Source organism: Pseudophryne corroboree, chromosome 7 (genome assembly GCF_028390025.1).
Source record: "Pseudophryne corroboree isolate aPseCor3 chromosome 7, aPseCor3.hap2, whole genome shotgun sequence".
NCBI classification, from domain to species: domain Eukaryota; kingdom Metazoa; phylum Chordata; class Amphibia; order Anura; family Myobatrachidae; genus Pseudophryne; species Pseudophryne corroboree.
Window position 1 is genome coordinate 139,090,995 of NC_086450.1, and position 21,463 is coordinate 139,112,457.

The window sequence follows — 21,463 nt, forward strand, 5'->3', positions numbered from 1 at the left end:
ATCTCCGTTGTCTCGCCCGTGCTGTCAGTACACTCTTGCGAGACTATGGTTGCTTGAGCCCATGGCAGCCGCGTTTGAAGGGCGGATTACGTCTGCCCAACTTCGATGCCCCCTCAGGTCTTAATGAGAGACAAAGAGTGTACCGAGACAGGGTGATAACAAGGGGCCCTCTTACTGAAACAACCAAAAGCCAGGGGCTACTAACTAGCCTAAAACTAAATGTATGTGCGGTTTGCCGCCAAAGGAAAAGAACAACAAAGGAAATGCTGACCACACGCCCACACAATACTTTTGTGTACCGGCGGTGACAGCATAAGCAGAACCCTCTGCAAAACACCAGTGACAGAAATAATAATGGAATATAGCGGCCTAGGCCGACGGACGCGGCAAAGCCGCTACTCACGGAACCGGTACGAATACTGGCAAACGGACAGGAACTCCCAATGCTGCTGACACAGACTCTTAGAACTGGAGGACAGGCAGAATCCCAAACAAAAGACCGGTGGACACCAAGAAGCCAGAAACTTGACCAGGCACAGGCAAAGGCACTGGACCTCAGGACAGGAACGCCTCACGGCAGGACACGGGATCAGACATAGGAATCGACACAGGGACTGACTCAGGAATCGACACAGGAAGCTCAGGAACTAGCAGGAACCAAGCTCAGAACTCAAGCAGACCGGATACCCAGAAATATCACCAGCATCTGTGAATTGCAGTCAGCCAGCATATAACAGAGAGGCCTAATTAATAATCTCATGCAGCTGCCCTGTTGCATGACTCCAAACTGACAAGATGCAATTAGCAGCCAGGTGAGGCTGAAAACATGGGAACAAGCTGCAATTACACAGACTCACCAGCGGCAGCAGACAAGAGTATTCTAAAACAGAGCAACAGGAAATCCTGGCATGCAAGACAACTTTATAAACATAAAATAGGAATGAACCACTACCTGTGGTTCATAACAATGACAGGAGAAAATACAAATTTGTCTAAATATTGTTTTTTTCTATCACTTTGCATCTCCAGTAACATAAGTAACACGTCCTTAGCTAGGTATTTTCCACCTATACATTGTACCGAATCACAGGGCAGGAATCTATGAGATATGTGGTTTCCTGTGCTCATGTGGCAGTTTTGTGCATAGTTACACAAATGTTAAACTTGTGCATTTTTATATTTGAAAACTGGTTTGAAAAAAGCAAAATCATTTCTGTTGTCTACAGGAAGATTTGCGGTCAAAATGGAAAGAGCTACAAATTACTGTAAGAAAAGAACACCAGCTGCTTTATGGTACAGTACATTATTTATTTATTTATTGGTGTCTACTCATAGTGCTGAGGTTATTAAAATACCAGTAAACTTGAAATACAATTGAGTTAATATAAACATATATCTTGAAACATTTAGTGGCATATCTCCCAGAGGCAACAAAAGTGTTCTTCCCTGGGGGGGGGGGGGGGGATCCAGTTAGCATACCGGCATTCGGGATACCGGCAGTCAGAATCCCGACACCAAAATCCCCAACACTGGTCAGAAGAAAAATGGCAGGATCCCGACATTGATCACAATACCGGTGCCAGAATCTTGACTGTCGGAATCCCGTATGTAAGTATGCCGGGTAGGTTAGTGTTAGGTGCTAGAGGGAGGGTTAGGGCTAGGCTGCAAGGGGAAGGGGTTGTTAAGGTTAGGCTGCGGGGAGGGAGGGCTAGGCATCAAAATAGGAGGGTTAGGGTTAGGCACTATGGGGGGAGGGTTAGGGTTAGGCTACGGGAAGGAAGAGTTAGGGTTAGGCAGTGCCGAACTGGCACATGAAGGGCCCACCAGTGGAATGCAGTGGTAGAGGCCCATGTTTAGGGGTGTGGCTGATCTCCAGAGGGGGGGGGGTGTCCAGCTACCATGTTGGTTTGCCTAACCAGTAGAGAGTGCATCAGCTGGGCCCCTTGATAAATATATATATTAAATACTGTTAGTGCATGTATGATACTGTACCAGAAAGTCACTGTAGAAAATACACAATAGTCCTGTGCAGTATAAGGTAACATATTTATAATGTATAATTCAAGTGCTCAGTCTGGAACTTGATCCCTAGATAAGGGGGAGGGCCCACAGGCAGTAGGGCCCACTGGGGGTTTCCCCTGTACCCCTGTGGGCCAGTCTAACACTGGGGTTAGATTTAGGGTGCAGGGAGGAGAGTTAAGGTTAGGCTGAGGGAATGGTGGGTTGGGGGTAGAGGGAGAGTGTTAGAATATGTACCTAGTAGGTATCAGGATGTCACTGTCGGTCTTCTGACCGCCAGCATCCCAAGCGCTAGGATCCTGGGATACCATCCCCTCTCGCCACCAGGAGTGTTTGTGAGGGGTTCAGAGAGGGCGGTAGTGTGAGGCATGTAAGCAAACAGGGAGTAGTGCTAGGTTTGGGGATCTTGCCAAAAGTGCCCATGTAGATGTGTGTGTGTGTGTGTGTGTGTGTGTGTGTGCGCGTGCGTGCATGTGTGTGTGGTGTGTGTGTGTGTGTGTGTGTGTATATATATATATATAAACAGAAGAGGGGAACAAGCGCCTATTGTTATGAGCCATGGCAGTAGCTCATTCCTGTTTTGCATTTTGGTTATGTATTTTATGTTATAGTTCTGTTTGCATGCCAGGATTTCTCTTGTATTTATTTAGAAGACTCTTGTTGGCCGCTGGTGGTGAGTCTGTGTAACTGCAGCCTGTTTTCTATGTGTTAAGCCTCACCTGTCAGATATTTGGTCATTATGTGGTGAGTCTGTGTACTGCAGTCTGGCTCTTGTCTGTGTAACCTCACCTGCCAGTATTTTGGCCATTACCTTGTGCCTGGCTTCCAGCCATCCTGATTGGGGCATGCTTCCCTTATTACCCAGCTAGACCTGCAGTTCAGCACTGGTGATAGAAGTTTGTTATGATACCTGTATGTTCCACTTCTTGGTTAGCTTCCTGCAAGCTTGTTACTGGTCCCTGTCAGCAGCTTCCAGTGGAGCCTGTCTTCCTGCCTCTGGTGTGTTCCTGCATCCAGCTTGTGTACTCCAGTGTCTTGTGTCCAGTTTCCAGAGTACGGTCTGAGGGATCATTTCCTGCTGTCCTCCGAGTTTGTCTTCCAGTGGAGTGGTCTGGTGTCCAAAGCCTCGGGGTTCCGGTCATTTCCTGCACGCACCTTCCGTGGTGTCGTGAGTAGCGGCTCTGCTGCACCTTTACGGCTGAAGCCGTATTATTGTAATCATCTTGCCGTCATGTTTTCTGCGGAGGTTCCGCCACTGTTGTCCTTGCCGAACTACGACGGATTCGTATTTGGCATTTGGGCAGCGTTACTTTGGTTACGTTTTTTCTTGGCGGCCGCGCCACACGTAAATTAGTTTATTATTTTCTGTGGTTTCCCCTTTTGCTTTTGTGTCTGTCTTAGTTTTCCACGTGTTCTCTCTCTGTCTCGGTTAACGCCTTGTCACCAACTAAGATCGGGGGGCATCGGACTTCGGGCAGACCTAATCTGCCCATTCAAACGCGGCTGCCATGGGCCCAAGAAAGCATAGTCTCGCAGGCGTTAACCAACCACTAGGGAAGGACAACGGAGTCAGGGGTTTCTGTTAGGTATTGCTGCGTACCCCAGTTCTGTCACAGCTTCACGCATCTGTACTTGGAACTCTTCTGCTGCCACCCTATCTCCTGGGTTCCAAGTACAGAGAACATAACAGTATCACCGGCCATACAACAAAAAACAAAACTAAACAGAGTAGTTTTCTTTTTTGGTAGAATCCAGTCCTGTCCGGAATCCAGTCCAGTCCAGTCCAGACTTAAGTCCAGTCCAGAATCCAGTCCAGCCTTGTCTTGTCTAGTTCAGAATCCAGTCCAGCCTTGTCTTGTCTAGATCAGAATCCAGTCCAGCCTTGTCTTGTCTAGTTGAGAATCCAGTCCAGCCTTGTCTTGTCTAGTTTTCTGAATCCAGTCCTGCCTTGTCTTGCCTAGTTCAGAATCCAGTCCAGCCCTAGTCTTGTCTAGTTCAGAATCTAGTCCAGCCTTGTCTAGTCCAGTCTTGTCTGTCTAGCCTGAAATCCTCCTGTGCCAACTTTGCAAGCTCTGCAGGCATCTCTCTCAGCCCTGAACTCTGCTTTCAGTGCCTTGAAACCTGAGCGGCTGGAAGTTTTTTGCAGCAATTCTTAAAGCAACTGCAAAACCTTCTGACCAAAATTTTGCTTATTCTGCCCGAATTTGTTAAGAGTTCATCTATCTTTAAAGAGACTCTTGCTCACAATATTGTGACAAGAGAATCCTCAGATTTGGTTGGAGAGAAAAGATTTAAAAGTTTTCTGCAGCCCAAGCTCTCTGAAGAGGAGCATCGGCATCACAGAAACTTAAATGTATGCCTATATTGTGGGGGTTCAGGCCATTTTCAGCAGACCTGTGATTTGAGCAGGCCAAAATGTGGCGACAAGTCCTGTCCTATGGCTGAGTTGAGTCAGGGTTCAAGACCTACTCCTGTCTCTACTGTGGCAGAGGTACTTGTCACAAAACTCACACTAAAAAGAACTCTGTCCTATAATTGGGGTCCTTGGGCTAGGGAGCCCCATTATAGATTCAGGAATCAAAGGAGAATGTTTCTCTCATCTTTTGACTTTCCTGTTGAATCAGCATTGCAAACCCCAGTAGTGGAGTCTCAGGGTCCTGAAGCGGAGCCCGATGCCCAGGGTCTAGGAGCGGTGCCCAATGCCCAGGGTCTAGGAGCGGTGCCCAATGCCCAGGGTCTAGGAGTGGTGCCCGATGCTCAGGGTCTAGGATGGGTGCCCGATGTTCAGGGTCCTGGAGCGGTGCCCGATGCTCTGGGTCCTGGAGCAGTGCCAGATGCTCATGGTACTGGAGTGGTGCCCAATGCTCAGGGTCCTGGAGTGGTGCTTGATGCTCAGGGTCCTGGAGCGGTGCCTGATGCTCAGGGTCCTGGAGCAGTGCCTGATGCTCAGGGTCCTGGAGTGGTGCCCAATGCTCAGGGTCCTGGAGCGGTGCCCGATGCTCAGGGTCCTGGAGCAGTGCCTGATGCTCAGGGTCCTGGAGCAGTGCCTGATGTTCAGGGTCCTGGAGCAGTGCCTGATGCTCAGGGTCCTGGAGCAGTGCCCAATGCTCAGGGTCCTGGAGCGTGCCGATGCTCAGGGTCCTGGAGCGGTGCCTGATGCCCAGGGTCCTGGAGCAGTGCCTGATGCTCAGAGTCTAGGAGCAGTGCCCAATGCTCAGGGTCCAAGAGGGGCTTTGGATATAATGGTTCAGGTGTCAATCCCAGAAGAGGTCTCATAAGCTGTTACCCCAGGTAGGGACTTGAAAGGTGAAACCCCGGAAAGGGTATCTATAGCCATAGCTCCAGAAGGGAACTCGAGAAGCACAACCCCAGAAGGGATCTTTGAAGCAATATCCCCAGGTGGGGTCTCGAGAGGCACAGCCCCAGGAGGGGTTCTAGAGGTCGCTTCCCCAGGAAAGGACTCAAGAGGCATAGCTTTCGTGGAGTTTCTGAAGGTCATAGCTTCAGTAAAAGTCCCGGAGGCCATAACCCCGGGAGAAGTCTCGATGATTATTGCCCCAGAGGGGGTTCCGAAGGCCACTGCCCCTGGTGGGGTTCGGAAAGTCTCAGCCTCGTGTAAGGTCGGTAGTGACCTTATTCCAGCAATACACTCCAGCCAGGCAGATGGGAATAAAGCGGATCCTGACTCTTGATATCTCAACATCTATAGTCTTTGATGGGGACTTAGTCCAATTTCTTGCGCTCACCAAACACTGTCACCATTATGCTGTCTAGACTATCTTTGGGCATCACTTCAGAGAACTTTGTGCTCTATCTGATATATTCCTTTAGAGGGGAGCCTTTTGAATGGGCGTTCAACTTAATTAAAACTGAATATTCCATTTTTCAGGATGCCCGGGCATTCAGTAATGCAGTTGTTAAGAAATATGGTTCCAAAGAAATTGGTTCAGGTTCCTATAAGTCACCCATCTTATCTGCTGAGAGTCCACCGAATACTATAAACTCGGCACAAAAATCTCAGCCTATTGTTTTGACTGTGGGATGTGCTTTTCTATCTTCTTCTAGCAGTATTTCTTCTGAAAGTTCAGCCACCAAGGTTAAAAAAACAATCTCGGGATTGAACCCAGCCTTGCTGGAAGGTACCATCAGTTCAGACAATGTTTGGGGAATTACCTTGGTCAGACCTTAAGAACCATGTAAAAAAAAGAAGAAAAATAAATAATTGCTGACTCTTGCCTTGTTTTTTTGGGGGGGAACTGTTACAAGCCACAGCTTGTTTCTGTTTTCTTGCATTTTCTGTTTATACCAGTGTGTCAGGTTTTTAATTTATCCCTTGTTTTGGAAAACCTGAATTTTGGGGTCCTTTGACCCCTCCTCAAGGGGGGGTGGGTACTGTTATGAGCCACGGCATTCCTATTTTGCACTTTGGTTATGAATTTTATGTTATAGTTCTGTTTGCATGCCAGGATTTATTTTGTATTTGTTTAGAAGACTCTTGTTGGCCGCCGGTGGTGAGTCTGTGTAACTGCAGCCTGTTTTCTATGTGTTAAGCCTCGCCTGTCAGATATTTGGTCATTATGTGGTGAGTCTGTGTACTGCAGTCTGGCTCTTGTCTGTGTGACCTCACCTGCCAGTATTTTGGCCATTACCTTGTGCCTGGCTTCCAGCCATCCTGATTGGGGCGTGCTTCCCTTATTAGATATATAATACAGAAAAATCAGCGCTAAAGGTTAGGCAAGATAGAATTCACAATGTTTATTACACAAATAGAGAAACACTGATTAGTACAATAAATTCATAATAAAAATTACTGTTGCAAAAGAAGATAAAATGTATGTAGGGCAAAGAGCAGCACTGCTACAATTGTCTTAGATTAAGCTAGGGAGATGTTAATGGCACATATTACCAGTTCCTCATGTGGGTGAGTCCTCCAATAGGTTAGCACTCCTATATAGCAATGGAGATCCTCTTACTGGTGAAATCTGCTGCAGTTGGTAATGTCCTGCAGAAACGGAACCATAGCAAGGTCCTTTTGTAAATATTCCAGGACGTATCCAAAATGATGGCAGCAGCTCCCAATCAATGGACCTCAGGCAGACCTCTATGGTTAGTTGTCCCAGACTTGTCACCAACGCGTTTCACTGCTTCAGCATATTTTTCAAGGTGTATGTGCAGTGTGCAGTGTGCCCTTATATAGCAGTGCTGATCATAAAAAAAAAAATTTTAACTTCAAAAATTTTTATTGAGAAAAAAGATACATTTTTATGGGGTACAGAAAAGAAAAAAAGGGATAAGTGGTACATCATACAACAAAGCATGAAGGTATACAATAAAACATAAATAAAATGGAGGGGTACAGGAGGGGGGAGGGTAGGGAGCATCCAGTAAATCCAGAGTGTTTGTACTCTCACGGGCTAGAGGGGAATCAAGAGAGCCTTCTCGAGAAATAGAGGGACAGAGTTCACCCAACAGTTATAGATGTAATACTAGAGATCCTAAAACTATGTTACGAGGAGGACGAGAGTGCCAGTAGTGTCACAAAGGGAAACCTAAATTCCAGCACAGTGAATAGAGGCTGTTGAAGAGAGAGAAAGAGGAGGAAGGTATATAGGAATGTGCAGAGGGCCCATCGATACACTAGTAGGAGAAGGAGATAATGTTGATCTGAAATAATTGAGGAGGAATCTCAGTAAGCAGGCATAGCAACTCTTTACTCACTGTCCGGTTGTTTAATTAAATTAGTCTGAGGAGGGTCGCTCGGAGAGGAGTTGTGAAAGTAATGGGAGCCCTCGCCAACCTCAACAAACTGCTGCCACAGAGACCAATTTTTCCTAGGAGAGGGTGAGCTGTCAGGGGGGGGGGGGAAGAGGGGGGGGATATATTTAGTTTCCATAAGAAAGTGGTGGCTCGTTTTGTGGATTACTTTTAGTAAAGTAGGGGGCACAGGATGTTTCCAAAGTTGGGCCAAGTTAGAGCGAGCGCCAATTAGAATGTGACCTAATACATATCCGCTAGAGGGGGGGGACGGAGGAGGGAACAATATGTAATAATGCGAGGCCAGGGTCCGGGGTTAGGTGGGTATCGAGAACACTATTAATCAGGTCAAAAACTTCAGACCAATATTTAAGAAGGTGTGGGCAGGACCAAAATATGTGGAAGATGTGTCCCACAGAGCCGCAAAGCCTCCAACATTTATTACTGCAGGAGGGCCAAAATCTGTGTAGTCGGTCGGGGGTCAATTATATTCTGTGGATTAGTTTTATGTGCATCTCTGTATGGTTCAGGCATCGGGACATGGAGTGGGAGGCTAAGAAGACTTTTCGCCAGTCAATCGGAGATAGTGTTCTGCCTTAATCTGATTCCCATTTCAATTGTGAGGGGGATTTAGTTAAGGAGAGACGAGAGAAAATCAGTTGTGAGGTCGTGTCCGATGACAGCGAGGTATTGGGAATCGATCTCCACCAGTGTGTGATTTACAAGTAGTGAAACATTTCTGAAGCGGGTAGGGAGAACTTAAGTTGAAGAGCAGCAAAGGACAATAGAGAAAGTCCGTCAAGAAGAGCACTTAGATGCGATATACCTGCGTGTTTCCATTTAGTAAGATTCAGATGGGGTATCATCTTTGTGAGTGTAGTGACGGAGATCTGGGTGAGGCAACAGGTAGGGGTCTGCAGAGTGGTAGATAGTTTGTCCCAGGCTGTTAGCGCAGCTTGTGTGGATGGAAGCAGAAGTGGAAAGGCACGTCGGAGCGTTTTGGGGATGCGGAATATATCTGCAAGAGGGAGCGAGTGGGCTCGGGTCTGTTCAAGGTCCACCCAACCTATCTGGTTGTTGACATCAAAATAGTGTTTAAGAGAAGCCAGAAGACAGGCTTCCTGATATAGGAAGATGTTATGTAGATATAGACCTCCTAGTACTTTAGGTAGAACTAATTTAGAACGTGCCAGGGAAGGTGGCTTCGAGGACCAAACATATGTAGTCATTATAGAGGAACAGGTCCGGAGGGCCTTCTTTGGAAAATTATATGGGATTGTGCGGAACAGTTACATCAATTTGGGGAGAAGAGACATTTTAAATGCAGCCATACGGCCTAGCCAGGAGACCTCATAGGAGGCCCAGGATTTCGCCAGGGCCTCAAGCGTCTCTATTAGAGGGGAGAGATTGGAAGTGAAAACATCAGGAGTGTGGGTCGGGATGGTAATACCAAGGTATTTTATCATGTGGTTCTGCCAATTATAGGGGTAGGATGATTGGAGGGCTGGCAAGGAGTGGGAAAGATTGATGGGTAAGGCGTCCGTCTTAGTGGTGTTGAGCTTGTAGTAAGAAGCCTGGCTATATGCATCTAAAGTAGAGTGTAAGAGAGGGAGAGTGTTGACGGGATCAGAAATAAAAGGGAGAACATCATCTGTGAAGAGACTTAATTTGTGTCGGGAAGATCCAAATTGCAATGCTGGAAAATGGGGATTATTCCGGATTGAGATGGCTAGCGGTTCAATTGATAAGACAAATATTAGGGGAGAAAGGGGACACCCTTGTCTGGTACCATTGGTAATTGGAAAGGAGTCGGAGAGGAATCCCTTGCTGAGCACCCGGGCTGTGGGGGAGCTATATAGCGCCAAAACAGAGGTCAAGATACGATCTCTAAAGCCAAAACGAAGAGGAACCTCACACATATATGCCCAGTTCAGTCTATCGAAGACCTTCTCAGCATCCAAGGACAGCAAGAGAAGGCCCTGATCATTTGAGAGTGAGTCGATCAAGTTAAAGACTCTGCGCGTATTATCTGATGCTTGTCTCCCAGGCACAAAACCAGTTTGGTCCGGGTGCACCAGCAATGGAAGAAATTGGTTAACTCGTGTCGCAATCAACTTGGCATACAGTTTAATGTCACAATTGAGCAGTGCTATAGGTCGGTAGTTGTATACGTAGGCCGGATCCTTGCCAGGCTTGGGAATGGTGACTATACGTGCTTCCAACAGTTCTGGTGGGAGGGTGCCTAGACCCGAGAACGCGTTGAATAGGGTAGTCAAATGGGGGATAAGAATATCGTGGAATGCAGCATAGAAATCAGCAATAAACCCGTCTGGGCCAGGGGCCTTGTTTCGGGGAGAGGTTTTAATAGCTTCGGAGATTTCAGCAGGGGACCAAGGGGCATTAAGTGTGGACAACTGCTCCTGGGTGAGAGCGGGAAAGGGAAGACCATCTAAAAAAGAAGAAATAGAGAGAGAAGTGGGTTGGGGGGTTGAGGAGTCATCCAGCAAGTTATAAAGTTTGGCATAGTATTGTGCAAATAGGTTTGTTATGTCCTTAGGGTTTAATACCTTTTGTTTTGAGGAGTAGAGGAATTTGATTTTGTTTCTAGCCTGTTAGGCTCGTAGTTTGCGGTCTAGCAGTCTACCAGGTTTATTACCTAGGAGATAAAAATTTTGCCTCATCCTATTCAATGCCGCTTGGGTACGTGCAAGCAGCAGTTGTTGGAGACGGCTATGTACATTAGATATTTCTTTTTTAAAGAAGTCTGGAGGGATTAGCTATATTCTCTGTTTCTAGATCAATCAGTTCATCTTCTAGTTTTGACTGCAATTGGAGGGCTTGTTTTTTGAGGGTGGCACCAGCTTGGATAGCTGCGCCACGGGTAACCGCCTTAAATAATTTTAAGCAGTGAAACGCGTTGGTGACAAGTCTGGGACAACTAACCACAGAGGTCTGCCTGAGGTCCATTGATTGGGAGCTGCTGCCATCATTTTGGATTCCTACTATTCAATTCCCAGCTTAATCTAAGACGATTGTAGCAGTGCTGCTCTTTGCCTTACATACCTTTTATCTTCTGTTGCAACAGTAATTTTTAATATGAATTTATTGTACTAATCAGTGTTTCTCTATTTATGTAATAAACATTGTGAATTCTATCTTGCCCAGCCTTTAGCGCTGATTTTTCTGTATTATATATCTGGTTATCAGGGTCTAACTAGCCCTATCTATTCAGCAGCTGGAGGATCTTCAGCACACGTCAGCGACAATCACTTGTGCTTCCCTTATTACCCAGCTAGCCCTGCAGTCCAGTGCCAGTGATAGAAGTTTGTTATGATACCTGTATGTTCCAGTTCTTGGTTAGCTTCCTGTAAGCTTGTTCCTGGTCCCTGTCAGCAGCTTCCAGTGGAGCCTGTCTACCTGCCTCTGGTGTGTACCTGCATCCAGCTTGTGTACTCCAGTGTCCTGTGTCCAGTTTCCAGAGTACGGTCTGAGGGATCATTTCCTGCTGTCCTCTGAGTTTGTCTTCCAGTGGAGTGGTCTGGTGTCCGAAGCCTCAGGGTTCCGGTCATTTCCTGCACACACTTTCCGTGGTGTCGTGAGTAGCGGCTCTGCCGCACCTTACGGCTGAAGCCGTATTATTCTAATCATCTTGCTGTTGTGTTTTCTGCGGAGGTTCCGCCACTGTTGTCTTTGCCGAACTACGACGGATTCGTATTTGGCATTTGGGCAGCGTTACTTTGGTTACGTTTTTTCTTGGCGGCCGCGCCGCACATAAATTAGTTTATTATTTTCTGTGGTTTCCCCTTTCGCTTTTGTGTCTGTCTTAGTTAGTTTTCCCCTTGTTCTCTCTCTGTCTCGGTTAACGCCTTGTCACCAACTAAGACCGGGGGGGCATCGGAGTTCGGGCAGACCTAATCCGCCCATTCAAATGCGGCTGCCGTGGACCCAAGAAACCATAGTCTCGCAGGCATTTACCGACCACTAGGGAAGGACAACGGAGTCAGGGGTTTCTGTTAGGTATTGCTGCGTACCCCAGTTCTATCACAGCTTCAAGCATCTGTACTTGGAACTCTTCTGATGCCACCCTATCTCCTGGGTTCCAAGTACAGAGAACATTACACCTATGGTGTAATATTTCCTTTCAAGAGTGCACAAACAACATGCAACTCATAGAACTGCACACCAAATTATAACTTGTGTTCAGAGCACATCAATCCACTGCCTCATATTCCTCGAACAGCACCGGAATCTAGAAGTCAAAGGGAGAGAAGAAACGCCATATGGTGTAGTATGTAAGGTCTTCAAGGTTAGGAGTAACACACAGCTAGCATGCGTACCATATAAATAATGAGAATAAGCACATCAAGCAAGGCCTTAGTATCTTCTTATATCCAAATGTTTGGATAGTTAAGCACAGCTTTTCAGGTCCCCGTGGGTATATGCAAGCACTCCTCTTGGTTTAAAGATAATAAAAAGAAATATTTATTAATACATCAAAAAAAAAAAGTAGCTTAGCTTGGTAGATCTCAGCAGTTAGTGTAGATTGGTTCAAAATAATTCTCAGGTAAGTCTCAACTTACCTGAGACTTATTTTGAACCAATCTACACTAGCTGTTGAGATCTACCAAGCTAAGCTACTCTTTTGGTTTTTTTTCTGATGTATTAATAAATGTTACTCGTTATTATCGTTAAACCATGAGTAGTGCTTGTATATACCCACGGGGACCTGAAAAACTTAACTATCCAAACATTTGGATATAAGAAGATACTAAGGCCTTGTGTGATGTGCTTATTCTCATTATTTATGTGATACGCATGCTAGCTGAGTGTTACTCCTAACCTTGAAGACCTTAGATACTACACCATATGGCGTTTCTTCTCTCCCTCTAACTTCTAGATTTCAGTGCTATTCGAGGAATATGAGGCAGTGGATTGATATTGTTAGGGTCTCCTGCCCTGTGCTGCCACGTCGTCATGGCAACCGGGAGACAAGTGCTAGTGGAGTAACCTGAGCGCAGCTGATACTCCGGTTCGGGTCTTTTGCTGTGCAGTGGTTATAGGCTCTGTGCACGGCAGGGGATCCGGTGCTGGTTTTTGTGCTCACAGTCTGTGAGGTCTGAGTGGGGCGTGGACAGCACCTGCTTTATAAGGCCTCTTTTCAGGGTAAGCAGATGCTGCTGAATCTTTGTTGGTTAGTCAGTTCATGAAAGTTAGCCAGTACTGTGTAGCTTTGTATTTGTTTGTTGCTTACTGCAAATAGGCCTGGGGATTTGGTATTACACTCTGCCAATCCAGACCTAGCAGTAAGACTGGAGTCAGTCGTTTAGCTTGCTGGGGTTCTGTTACTACTCTGTGAACTTAGCAAGTTTGCGGCTGTATTCTAAGACTTGCCTGTCTAATCCTGTCTCACTGTGCTAGGTGTCAGGGGTCAGTTTAGTGGCAGTAAGCTAAAACCTGTGCACTGCAAGTGAGAATCAGAATTGTGGAGTCTCTCCTTGTGTCTATCATTCCATCTCTGACCAAGGAGTTTACTGCCACACCCGTTGGTAACCCTTTAGGGTTTTGCTGTTGCCCTTAGCAACAGCATTTCGGGTTCTCTACGTATTAAAACACAACATCTTGCTATTTCCATCTGAGCAGTTCTAATACAAGGGAGATACCCAGTTCCTTAGCCTCTGGGCTTCTCTGTTCACTTTGTGTGTATTTTGTTACCCTATCACCTTCTGTGTACGTTATGTCATATTCCCCAGTTTGTCTGTGAGTCCATTTGTTTTGCATAACAGTTCAAACACCAGTACATTCCTGCAGACACTGGAGTGCATAACAGTTCTGACACCAGTACTTTCCTGCAGGCACTGGTGTGCATAACATATTCAGCAGCCTAATACTCCTGTTGAAATTTTGTGGGAATATGGAGCATACCCCTCAAAATACGTTGCAACAGGTGGTCGATCAGGTGCAGGTCCTGACTCGACAATTTAATGATTTGTCCATTAAAATGCACACCTCCCAGGCTGCTGGCGGAGCTCCCGCAGCAGCAGCACCTGCAGGGGTTAAGGAGCCGAAAGTAAATCTCCCGGATCGTTTTTCTGGAGATCGCTCGCAGTTCTTTTGTTTCAAGGAGAGCTGCAAGCTATACTTCTGGCTTAGGCCTCAGTCTTCTGGGTCGGAGATTCAGCGGGTGGGCATAGTGATTTCCTTGCTACAAGGAGACCCACAGGTCTGGGCATATGGGTTGCAGCCTGACTGTCCGTCGCTTAAAAGTGTTGATGCTTTTTTTACGGCACTGGGCATGTTGTATGATGACCCTGACAAGACGGCCTCAGCCGAGGCTCAGATTTCGATCCTTAAGCAAGGGCGAAGGCCAGTTGAGGTTTACTGTACGGAGTTTCGGAGGTTGGCCCATGATACCCAGTGGAATGACCCAGCCCTGAGACACCAGTACCGAAGAGGTCTTTCTAACCAGATAAAGGACCAACTGGTACAATATCCCTTGCCTGATAGCTTGGATCAGCTCATGCAGTTATCCATCCGGGTGGATAGACGGCTGAGAGAGCGTAGGCTTGAAAGGGAGACTGAGATTTCCTTCCTTCCCAAGGGAACCTCAGACTCTGAGGAATTTTCTGAGGAGCCTATGCAGATTGGGGCTACCCGCCTCTCCTCGCGTGAGAAGACGCGGAGGAGACAGCAGGGCTTGTGTTTGTACTGTGGGAATAAAGGTCATGTGGTAGTATCATGCCCAGAAAAGCCGGAAAACTTCAGGGCCTGAGGGTGATGGGAAATATCCTGTCAGGCCAGAAGTCAGAATTTCCCAAGAAGACTTTTATCATTCCGGTGACCTTGAAGATCCTCGGTCAAACTGTCAAGACTGAGGCCTTTGTGGACAGTGGGGCCGACGGGGTTTTTATGGACCGCCAATTCGCCCTGAAACACTCTGTTCCCTTAGTACCCTTGGCATCGGAAATTGAGATTTGTGGGTTAAACGGGGAACCATTATCCCAAGGTAAAATTACCTCTTGCACTAGCCAGATTTCTTTGTTTATTGGAGCCACACACTCTGAAAAATTGTCCTTTTATGTGACTGTCTGTACTTTTGCCCCATTGGTGTTGGGGTTACCCTGGTTAAAGGCCCACAATCCTCAATTTGACTGGGTCTCTGGGGAGATTCTTAGTTGGGGTACTGATTGTTTCAGGAGTTGCTTGAGCCTTCCAGTCAGGCTCTCGCAGCTAAGTTTGCCAGGATTGCCAGGGTGTTATGCAGATTTTGCGGACGTGTTCTCCAAAAAAGTTGCAGAGGTACTACCTCCCCATCGCCCCTATGACTGTGCCATTGATTTGTTGCCAAATGCTAAGCTTCCCAAGAGCAGGTTGTACTCCCTGTCACGTCCTGAGACTCAGGCTATGGCAGAGTACATTCAGGAGAACTTGGCTAAGGGATTTATCAGACCTTCACAGTCTCCAGTTGGGTCGGGGTTCTTCTTCGTGGGTAAAAAGGACGGTTCGTTGCGACCCTGCATCGACTTCAGGGAATTGAACCGTATCACGATTAAAAACTCATACCCACTGCCTCTCATTTCGGTCTTGTTTGACCAGCTTCGTACTGCCACCATTTTTTCTAAGATTGACCTACGCGGTGCGTACAATCTAATCCGAATAAGAGAGGGGGATGAATGGAAGACTGCCTTTAATACCCACTCAGGGCATTATGAATATTTGGTGATGCCTTTTGGGCTCTGTAATGCCCCGGCAGTCTTCCAGGATTTCATGAATGATGTGCTCAGGGAATATTTGGATAGATTCTTAGTTGTATACTTAGATGACATCCTAATCTTCTCCCATTCCCTGGAGGAACATCGGAAGCATGTACGCTTAGTCCTCCAGAAACTCAGAGACCACCGGCTTGGGGCGAAGCTGGAGAAGTGCGAATTTGAAGTTCAGCAAATCGCATTTCTAGGATATATTATCTCCCCAGAAGGTTTCCAAATGGAGGGTTCCAAGGTACAGGCAGTCCTGGATTGGGTGCAGCCCACTAGTTTGAAGGCGCTTCAGCGTTTCCTGGGCTTTGCGAATTTTTATAGACGATTTATCGCTGGATTTTCGTCTATAGTGGCGCCCTTGGTGGCACTCACTAAGAAAGGGGCGGATGTTGCTCATTGGTCTTGTGAGGCTAAAGCGGCTTTTGCCCGTCTCAAAAGGGCATTTGTTTCGGCCAAGGTGCTGCGACACCCAGATCCAGAGCGTCCTTTTGTGGTGGAGGTGGATGCCTCTGAGATGGGTATTGGGGCAGTGCTTTCTCAGATGGGAGTGTCTGATAATCGCCTTCATCCCTGTGCTTACTTTTCCCGTAAATTTTCGCCTGCCGAGATGAATTATGACGTGGGTAACCGGGAATTGTTGGCTATTAAGGATGCACTCGAGGAGTGGAGACACTGGCTTGAGGGGGCTAAATTTGTGGTCTCAATTCTCACTGACCATAAGAATCTGGCATATTTAGAGTCAGCGAAGCGTCTCAATGCCAGGCAGGCACGATGGGCTTTGTTTTTTGCTCGCTTTAATTTTTTGATAACATATCGCCCTGGGTCAAAAAACATCAAGGCTGATGCGCTCTCGCGGAGTTTTGCTCCAATCCAGGAGACCACCGAGGAGCCGTTGCCCATTGTTTCCCCATCATGTATTAAAGTGGGCATTACCCAGGACCTCTTATCATTAGTCCTTAGAGCACAGGAGCAGGCTCCTCCAGACCTTCCGGTAGGTCTTTTGTTTGTGCCTCCTAGGTTAAGACAGCGAGTGTTCCTGGAATTCCATGCCAAGAAGTCGGCAGGTCACCCGGGTATTGCCAGAACTCGGGAGTTGCTATCTAGGGCGGTGTGGTGGCCCTCGGTGGCTAAGGATGTGGATCAGTGGGTTCGGGCATGTGACATCTGTGCCCGAAATAAGACTCCTAGAGGGGTTCCTGTTGGCCCATTACATCCACTCTCTATCCCATCTAAGCCATGGACCCACATTTCAATGGATTTTGTGGTGGACTTGCCCAAATCCTCGGGGATGACAGCCATCTGGGTTGTCGTTGACAGGTTTTCGAAGATGGCGCACTTCGTTCCACTGGTTGGGCTGCCATCAGCCAGACGCCTGTCTGAATTATTTATGCTGCATGTTGTGCGTCTCCACGGGTTGCCACTTGATGTGGTCTCTGACCGCGGATCCCAGTTTGTGGCAAAATTCTGGAGGGCATTTTGTTCCGATCTCCAGATTTCTGTCAGCTTGTCGTCAGGCTACCATCCGCAGTCTAATGGGCAGACTGAAAGGGTGAACCAGTCCTTGGAGCAGTTCCTCAGGTGTTATGTCTCCAAGTGTCAGACTGACTGGGTTGCTCATCTGTCCATGGCGGAGTTTGCCTATAACAACGCGGCTCACTCTGCTACAGGGATCTCTCCCTTCCTTTGTGTGTATGGGCATCATCCTAAGGCCAATTCTTTTGACCCCCTGGACTCCACGCCTGGTGGTTCCTCTGTGGTTTCGGTCCTTAGAGGTATTTGGCGGAAAGTGAAGAAAGCCCTTGTGTCTGTGTCATTAGTGACCAAAAGGGTTTTTGATAAGCGGAAAAGACCCTGCAGCTTCAAATTAGGAGACTTCGTCTGGTTGTCAACCAAGAATTTGAAGTTGAGACAGCCATCTCATAAGTTAGGCCCCCGGTTCATCGGCCCTTATAAGATCACCAGGGTTATCAATCCGGTGGCATTTCAGTTAGATCTGCCCCGTTCTTTGGGTATCAATAAAACATTTCATTGTTCCCTTTTAAAACGGGCGATTAGTAATCCTTCTTCCAGTGGAAGACCTTCCCCTCTTCTGATACGTGGCCAGAGGGAGTTTGTTGTTGAAAGGATTCTTGACTCCAAGGTGGTTCGGGGTCGGCTGTCATTTTTGGTGCACTGGAAGGGGTATGGCCCGGAGGAGCGGTCGTGGGTGCGCAGTTGTGATCTTCATGCCCCCAGACTGATACGCTCTTTCTTCTCGCAGTTCCCCGATAAACCCGGTGGTAGGGGTTCTTTGACCCCTCGTCAGAGGGGGGGTACTGTTAGGGTCTCCTGCCCTGTGCTGCCACGTCGTCATGGCAACCGGGAGACAAGTGCTAGTGGAGTAACCTGAGCGCAGCTGATACTCCGGTTCAGGTCTTTTGCTGTGCAGTGGTTATAGGCTCTGTGCACGGCAGGGGATCCGGTGCTGGTTTTTGTGCTCACAGTCTGTGAGGTCTGAGTGGGGCGTGGACAGCACCTGCTTTATAAGGCCTCTTTTCAGGGTAAGCAGATGCTGCTGAATCTTTGTTGGTTAGTCAGTTCATGAAAGTTAGCCAGTACTGTGTAGCTTTGTATTTGTTTGTTGCTTACTGCAAATAGGCCTGGGGATTTGGTATTACACTCTGCCAATCCAGACCTAGCAGTAAGACTGGAGTCAGTCGTTTAGCTTGCTGGGGTTCTGTTACTACTCTGTGAACTTAGCAAGTTTGCGGCTGTATTCTAAGACTTGCCTGTCTAATCCTGTCTCACTGTGCTAGGTGTCAGGGGTCAGTTTAGTGGCAGTAAGCTAAAACCTGTGCACTGCAAGTGAGAATCAGGATTGTGGAGTCTCTCCTTGTGTCTATCATTCCATCTCTGACCAAGGAGTTTACTGCCACACCCGTTGGTAACCCTTTAGGGTTTTGCTGTTGCCCTTAGCAACAGCATTTCGGGTTCTCTACGTATTAAAACACAACATCTTGCTATTTCCATCTGAGCAGTTCTAATACAAGGGAGATACCCAGTTCCTTAGCCTCTGGGCTTCTCTGTTCACTTTGTGTGTATTTTGTTACCCTATCACCTTCTGTGTACGTTATGTCATATTCCCCAGTTTGTCTGTGAGTCCATTTATTTTGCATAACAGTTCAAACACCAGTACATTCCTGCAGACACTGGAGTGCATAACAGTTCTGACACCAGTACTTTCCTGCAGGCACTGGTGTGCATAACAGATATGCTCTGAACACAAGTTATTATTTGGTACGCAGTTCTATGAGTGGCATATTGTTTGTGCACCCTTGAAAGTAAATATTACACAACAGGCACTTGTTCCCCTCTTCTGTTTCCAGGTTCTTTGGCTATATAGCTAATGGCTTTTTGAGGATCTGAGCAGCCGCCCAAAGAAGTGGACTGTGTATAAGTGAAACTATTAAGCTTATACTGGACATTTGAGATCTTTCTGTGGACCATAGAATACGGCACAGAAATATCGGACTAAGAGGGGCGCACTGATCTACAACTTTTGAATTATTTATCTATCTACTGTATCTATCTATCTATCTATCTATCTATCTATCTATCTATCTATCTGCCTATATATATATATATATATATATATATATATATATAGAAAAACAATTGTACTGGCACTCACTTACTGTCCAGGAACACATACTGCTCAGGTGCCATCCATGAGACCAAATTGACTCAACTAATACACAATCCAATTGGCGGCACTCCCAAGGCTTGATGTTATGAAATAAACAGACGAACTGCGTCTCAGTGTCCAACGTTTCAGTCTGACGACTTTTATGAAGAACATGTATATATATACACACACACATGCACACACGCATAGTACATATCTTAATATTATTCAATAGGATTTTTGGAGAAAGGAAATGGACAATGGACTTGTCACTAACTGCAAAACTTTCTAACACCTACATGAAAACAAGGTGAAGTTCTATTGAGAGAATATTTTAAGAATACAAATGCTTATTGTCTTATTGTAATGATTAAATAAAATAAAGCAGAAAACACCAACAACAAAAACTATCCAGTATTTCATCTAACTTCTTCAAATAACATTTTTGCAGGAACAATAAGTGAATCCAAAATACACGAGGAGCTTGACTGCATTCATTCCAAGATATTTGAGAACCACTCAACCTGTTCTTTCCTGAATAAACACAGAATGTCGAGCTCAAGCAGTGGCAGAAGCTGGATTAGCTCCATGATTCTTAATGGTGAAGCCAGGCTGGGATCGATGTCCGAATTTGATGAAGATTCAGGAGAAGAAACCTTAAGTCGCCAGTCTAGTATAGAAGAAGACTGTGTACTTCATAAGGTCATTGGACTTCCTCTAATGAAGTCTTCCTTATCCCGCCATAGAAGCATTAGTGTCACAAGTAGTGAAAGTGAACCAATGTCACCAATATGGGACTCCATAAGTCTATCAAACATTTTTGGGACACTGCCACGAAAAACCAGAAGACAAAGTATCAGAAAAAATTTCTTCAAATTTATGCCTGGTTTGCACAGATCAGTAGAAGAGGAAGACACCCCGATGTAACTGCTACTATATCATTCTACTTTATCAGCATTAATAAAGGATCTGTCAAAATAATGTAATATACAAAACAACTGCTGTATGAATTCAGTACCATTGGGAGACACAGACTGGGAGGCAAGACTGTTATTATTACTAAAGGCAAAATCTAATTTATAAATAGGAATACTAGACTCTGGCCTAAAGGTGACCAGAGCAAAATAATTTTGAAAAGACCCCTTACTGTGGAATTGTGCTGTACATTTCATATCGTTTAGATTGTAAATTCTCCTTCCTATTGTCTCACGTTTGTATAACTGTTAGAATCATATAATTGTTGCAATGCCCTGTATGTATTACTTACTCTGTACAGCATTGGTGCTTTATATATAAATGATAATCACACACAGTAACTCCAAGTAAATTCACTCACCAGCTAGGCTCAGTGAAGGGCCCATTCTTAATCAACATTCACAGAAATGTAGCATATTAACTAACTATAACTACCCATATGACTGAAGTGAAGTTTGGTTCTTACCTTCAAAGCCAGGTGTCTGAGAGTAATCAAGAATGCTGATGTCCCCTATGCTGTCCACACAGACTGAGAAAAAGTACATGTGGCCTAGGAGTGAAGCCAACCCTAGGTACAATATTATTGACATCCCCAGCCTGAAACCCAATACCCTCTCTCCCCACCGCAACTGCCCTCAGCCTCCATGGTGAGGACAGTTATGCAGAGCCGCTCAACTGCATAGACATTATGATAGTGTCACTGTTGGCTTAGGTTCCGCCCCATGGTCCCAAAGCTGAAGACAGTAATTAGGCAAGTAGCCCCAATCTCTCCCACACCTTCTTCACACAAATTGGCACCCACAACACCTACTGTCCCCACTGGTGCTACATTAAAAAATTATCTGTGGCTTTGAAGAGTGTGGTGGGCAGCCTGCTCTGCTGCACCCAGCAGGTTGCGCCCCTAGGCACATGCCTCATATGTCTTGTTGGAAATCAGCCACTGAGGAGTGTGACCATGCAAACTAAAAGGATTTTGACCAGCTTTAATGTGACTCAGCTGGCTTCCCAAGATGAAGTCCCACACCAAAATCTGTCACTTAAGGGTGCCAAAGGGAGGCCAAGACCCGGATACTTTGTACCTGTTCCTGCTTCCTCTTGGTTCCTATGGTGATAATTTATAGGCATGAACACAAAATGGCCGCCTCCACTGCATGAGTGTTTTTTCTTCTTCATTTTTCTCTACTTTTATCCTATTACTCTGCAAATTGACCTCAACTCCTTTAAGTTGTTTTCCACTACAAATCACTTTTTTTTATTTCTCACAGTCAGTTGATTTTTATAAATAAATTTTGAA

At 46.2% G+C, this 21,463-nt stretch overlaps 1 protein-coding gene across 1 annotated transcript in view; it reads left to right on the forward strand.

The window, feature by feature from the left end:
* The window catches only part of CYTIP (cytohesin 1 interacting protein), a 65,256-nt gene extending 43,793 nt beyond the window's left edge, over positions 1–21,463 (forward strand). Inside the window, exons 7-8 of the mRNA XM_063932293.1 lie at positions 1,227–1,293; positions 19,646–21,463. Coding sequence (XP_063788363.1) covers positions 1,227–1,293; positions 19,646–20,121 — 543 coding nt within the window. The 3' untranslated portion in view covers positions 20,122–21,463. The remainder of the gene's footprint in view (positions 1–1,226; positions 1,294–19,645) is intronic.